This window comes from Chaetura pelagica, unplaced genomic scaffold (genome assembly GCF_000747805.2).
Source record: "Chaetura pelagica isolate M959 unplaced genomic scaffold, ChaPel_1.0 scaffold109, whole genome shotgun sequence".
Taxonomy (NCBI): Eukaryota; Metazoa; Chordata; class Aves; order Apodiformes; family Apodidae; genus Chaetura; species Chaetura pelagica.
Genome location: NW_009970725.1, coordinates 6,585,229 through 6,589,931, shown reverse-complemented (window position 1 = coordinate 6,589,931; position 4,703 = coordinate 6,585,229). Strand labels below are relative to the sequence as shown.

The 4,703-nt window shown below is 37.9% G+C and overlaps 1 protein-coding gene across 1 annotated transcript in view; it reads right to left on the bottom strand.

Annotated features, from left to right (window-relative positions):
• The window catches only part of CDH2 (cadherin 2, type 1, N-cadherin (neuronal)), a 106,733-nt gene extending 106,215 nt beyond the window's left edge, over positions 1–518 (bottom strand). Inside the window, exon 1 of the mRNA XM_010006901.1 lies at positions 465–518. Within this exon, the coding sequence (XP_010005203.1) occupies positions 465–518 (54 nt within the window). The remainder of the gene's footprint in view (positions 1–464) is intronic.
• Positions 519–4,703: the final 4,185 nt, after the last annotated feature.

Here is a 4,703-nt window from a genome sequence, read left to right as displayed (position 1 = left end):
GGCACCAGAGCAGAGGTGGCATGGGAACATCTCAAACTACAAAAGCTTCCTCAGGGAAGGGGGACCGGGCAGAAGTGTAATCTCTCCTCTGACACACATGTCCAAGCTCAGCATGCAAAGCCCTATCAGGGTAACTTTAGCATTGATACAAGCAGGCATTTGTAACACATTATATTGCTCTTAGAGCAACATGGTCTCTAACTAAGCAGTTCAACACTGACACTAGCAAAAAAAAAAAAAAAATAATTAAATTTGCTACTATCCAGGTAACCACTCACTAAGAGAACTTAAAATTCAAGTGTCAGATTAACTTCAACTGTGATATGTATTTAAATGTGACTTGAGTACTACACGGGTATCTCACCTTTCTACAATTACTTATGTACTTTATTATGCTTACATGGGGACCCTAAAGAGAAAGCAATCATAAGCAACAGTTAAAACTACCATGGGAGTTACGTTACCTGCAGAGCTGGAACTTGGATCTGTAGCTTAGCCCCATCAGTCCATTTATACATGGAGTTTTTAAGATAAGAAGATGGTAAATAAAAAATAATTATGATTCCAACTGTCAGTTTCCTGAGCTTTAGAACTCAAATCACAAGTTTGGGAAGGTTTCCGTCATTTGAAAGAACAATAGTAGGACTTGTTTAAGCTACTGTACAAAAGGTGACCTCAAAGCAAATGTGATGGAGAAAAAAAATAAATCTTTTATGGTACCCTTGAAACAAAAGGTCCTGGGTGGGCAGCTGAGGAGATAGCAGGATTTTTTAAAAGTCTGCACTGATGCGCCTGGGAATCTTTCAGCCTTTCTAATCATCTATATGTACTAAACAGCTCTTATAAACTGAAACAATGCCCACTGAAACAAAGGCTGGGGGATATGAATAGAGAGCCTTCTTTATTCTTTCATTTGCAGCCATCAATTTTATCCGGAAACAAAAGACTGTACTCTGGTCTTCAAAAACAGCCCTTTGTAAAGATTGTTTCAGAATAAAAACACAAGGGAAAGAAGAATTCAAATTTTCAGCAATTCTTAATTACCCTGTGTTAAGCTTTTTGAATTAAGTACAAGTTGTAGCTTCAGACACACTGGGTCATATCAAGTTCAGCCTAAGAATACTGCAGGGCTTCAACTATTTTAACTCTACGCAAAGGAAGATGCAGAAATATATTTATTCCCCTATCTGGGGCAAACGGGGAAAGCCAGTGAAAATTATGGGGCACATTATTGTAATTTACAGGATTTTGTATGATCAGGACAATTCCCAAGACTATTTCAAATAGTACTTGTACATTCATCTACAGAAGGACATTACTGAAACTATTAACTTAGCTTGCACCTAGATAAACCTACTTAATGGACTTACAAAGCTTTGAACAAGCTCAACATTTAGAAAATTCTCCTCTCAAGTACTAATAGACTTTGCTAAAGTGAAACAGGGTTACTACTGAAAAACTATTCTCTTTCCTCATGCTTTATGGCTTATTTAGTAATTTTAACTACAAAATGAGTAACAAGCATTACAGCATCCAGATGCTAAGGAGCTAACACCTAGTCTAATATGGTGTCATACGAGATTAAATGCAATAGGCAAACTGAAATTACAAAGCAAAATCATGTGAATTGTAAGTCCTTTGTCAAAGTTATTATTCAATCAATTAAAAGAATTGACCATTTCAATATACTTATGGCAGTTAAGCCCAAAGTTTTCATAGTCTACTCCTCAGTTGCTTTAGTTTTGTATCTAGAAAACTGTGATTTAGTTTCAAGGTTGTATTCCAGCTCTATTTAAAAAAAACACAAAAAAAACCAAAAAAACAAAACCACCCCAAAACCAGAATAAAAAAACCCCACATGTTGACAATCACAGCTTCATAATTTTAAAGGATTCATGTTTACATCTTTTTCTAAACAACACCAGTAAGAGTCTTCCAACAACACAGGCCTCAGTTCAGAAAAGACTGCAAATTGAAACAGGAATAAAGCCAGACAGGATTGCTCCACTAACGTTGACAGTTGTGGACTAATACCTCTTTCCAATTACCACACTTTCTAAGAAACAGCCACACTTACAATGAAATTCTGTAAAAAAACCCATCTATTTAAAAATGCAAGGTCACCATTGTGGAAGTAATTTAATATTACAACATCCATCCCTACATTTACAGAACTGGGTTCTTAAACATGCAAACAGGGCTGATCTTGTTCTCTGCATACACCACTGGAGCTCACTAGTAGCTGTTAATCAGAAATATCAAAAGTTTCTGTTTTTCCACTGTTTGCATCTGCATGTACTACAACATTTGATTTCTTAATACTGATTGTACCAAAACAAAGGGGAAGTTGTTTTGGAAAGACTGCTTTCTTTTCTGCTCAATGTAGCTCACTCCTATAGGAAAATAAGCTGAAGTAGTAAAGTGAGAAATGGAGGGGTATACAGCATCAGAGAAAGTATCATAATATTCTGGTTTTATTAGACATAGTAGAGCTGCTAGTTTCAAAGTCCAGCCAATTCACAGGGCATTTCTGTGCAGAGCTCAAAACACTATCTGACATAACTATATGTATGATGGTGCAGAAACAGGGGCTCTCCCTCCATAATAACCAACAATAATTTGCAATTACAACAGTAGCATTCAACTTAAACACAAATCACAGCAACATTTGTGACCGTGTTTAAAGACTGGGTGTTTCTTAACTAATTTACAGGCCAAGATGGCATCAAATACTCACAACTTAGGTTAACTCTAGGGATCATTCTATGCCTCTTTAGCGTTGTGCACATACAACATCAGACACAGCGTGATATGCTATACAAGGTGGCTCTGACTCCACAATGAGCTTCTACTTGCTAGCATAAGGCACACAAAATATACTCTGCAGGATAAGAGTCACATCTCTGAAATTCTTTAGATACTAAACTTGAAAACATTTGGCAACTCCTTCTTAATCTCTGACTTGCTGTGAAGAACTGCAACAGTTCATCCCCTCACAGTACTCCAGCAAATGTAGTCAAGTACAATTTATTTTCAACTGTAGATTGCAAGTGGAGAAAAAGTGCCTTTTATTCAAATTCTCTAGAAGCCAAAAGCTTCAAAAGTGGGTACCAGGCTATATCCTCCCAGACGTCATTCAGTTACAGCAGAAAGGGCTTTCATTATGCCACCATCTTCACTTCTAATTAGTGCTCTGCACCATGGACCAGAAGATACTACGTCAGAACTTTCAGTTTCTTAAACCAACACTCAGAGCTCTGAAACACTTCCCCAAAATAACAGGATCTGCAATTTTTATGCTACAGTCTGGTTTAAAACCAGTTGCCTTAAACCACCACTACTTATCACAGGTTATTGCCGCTTTACAAATTGGGAGACTCTCACAAACTGTGTTCGTAGCTTCTTCTGTTAACTCCAGCTGAGAGACAACAGCGATTTTACTGAACACAGAGACATTTATTGGCGTATCCGACACCACAAAAAGCCATAACCCAGTGTGGACTTTGCCCTTCCTCCAATTAGGAGGACACAGAGTGCTGCATTTTCCAAGACATGCTGTTCTCCAGACAAGCCACAGCTACAATGAGAAAAAGATGTCTTAAAGTTGCAATTTCAATTAAAAAAAAACAAAAACAAACAGATGGAATTTCTGTAATTCTGTCTTTTTGAATTTTTTTTAAATATATTAAAAACCCCAAATTGGCCCTATGTTTGACTAGACACTCTCATTTCTCTAAGAGAGGAAATTACCTCTCTCCAATTTGATGACAACTATCGCATTGCTCACATTCAGTATCTCTGGATGCCCATGGAAACTGCTGTCAACATGTACAGGAGGATGCTGCTGAATTTTCTCCAACCTTTGGGGGAGGCCCTGCAAGGCTTATCTGGAAGAACTCTTTTGGGGGATCACAAAATTTTAACTATGTCTTCAGCTGCTGGGTGATAATTACATGCTAATTATAAGGAATGGAGGAGTCCCCAAGAGTCTGTTGGTAAAAATATATTTTTTAATATGTCAAGGAGTGCCTAGAGGAGAGGATAAACACACCTTCTGGAAACATGGTATTTAATTAAATACATGAATACTGACTAAAACCAAATAGCTAAGGTGAAACATTGAAAATATGTGGCAGTGATATACCTTCCATCTTGGAAGCTGCTGATCCTGTATCTGTTTTCCTAAGCCACTTAAAACCAAAAACCCTCATTTTTCCTCTTTATTCAGACATAGTTCCCCTGACCTTTCAATGAAAGCTGCAGGATCAAATCAAATGATGACTCACACAGATATGGTTATATACCTCTCAAGATGAACAGCAGTATGGCCCAACACCCAGGTGGAAAAGGTCCCTCTCAAATCACTCTAGAATGACAAATAAGCTTTGGCAAAACATAAATCCTCCCTAAACTCACCCTGAAACAGCATACACCACTTTTTCTCCTTTCAAGTCTCAACTCATTGCATGCCAGTATGAACTCAACCAACCAGTGAGTCCTGGTTCAGTGGCAGGTGAGGAGAAATGCCGTTATAATTATTATGGCTACTGCAAAAGACATTAAGTATTCCTTTTGCTTTCCTTGCTTTCTATCCCTCATATGCCTCATTGCATCTTATGCACAACTACTGACACTGGGTTAGCAGACGTACACAGGCCGTTGAGTGAGGACATTGCAAGCTCCTCCTATGCTGTATAAGAAAA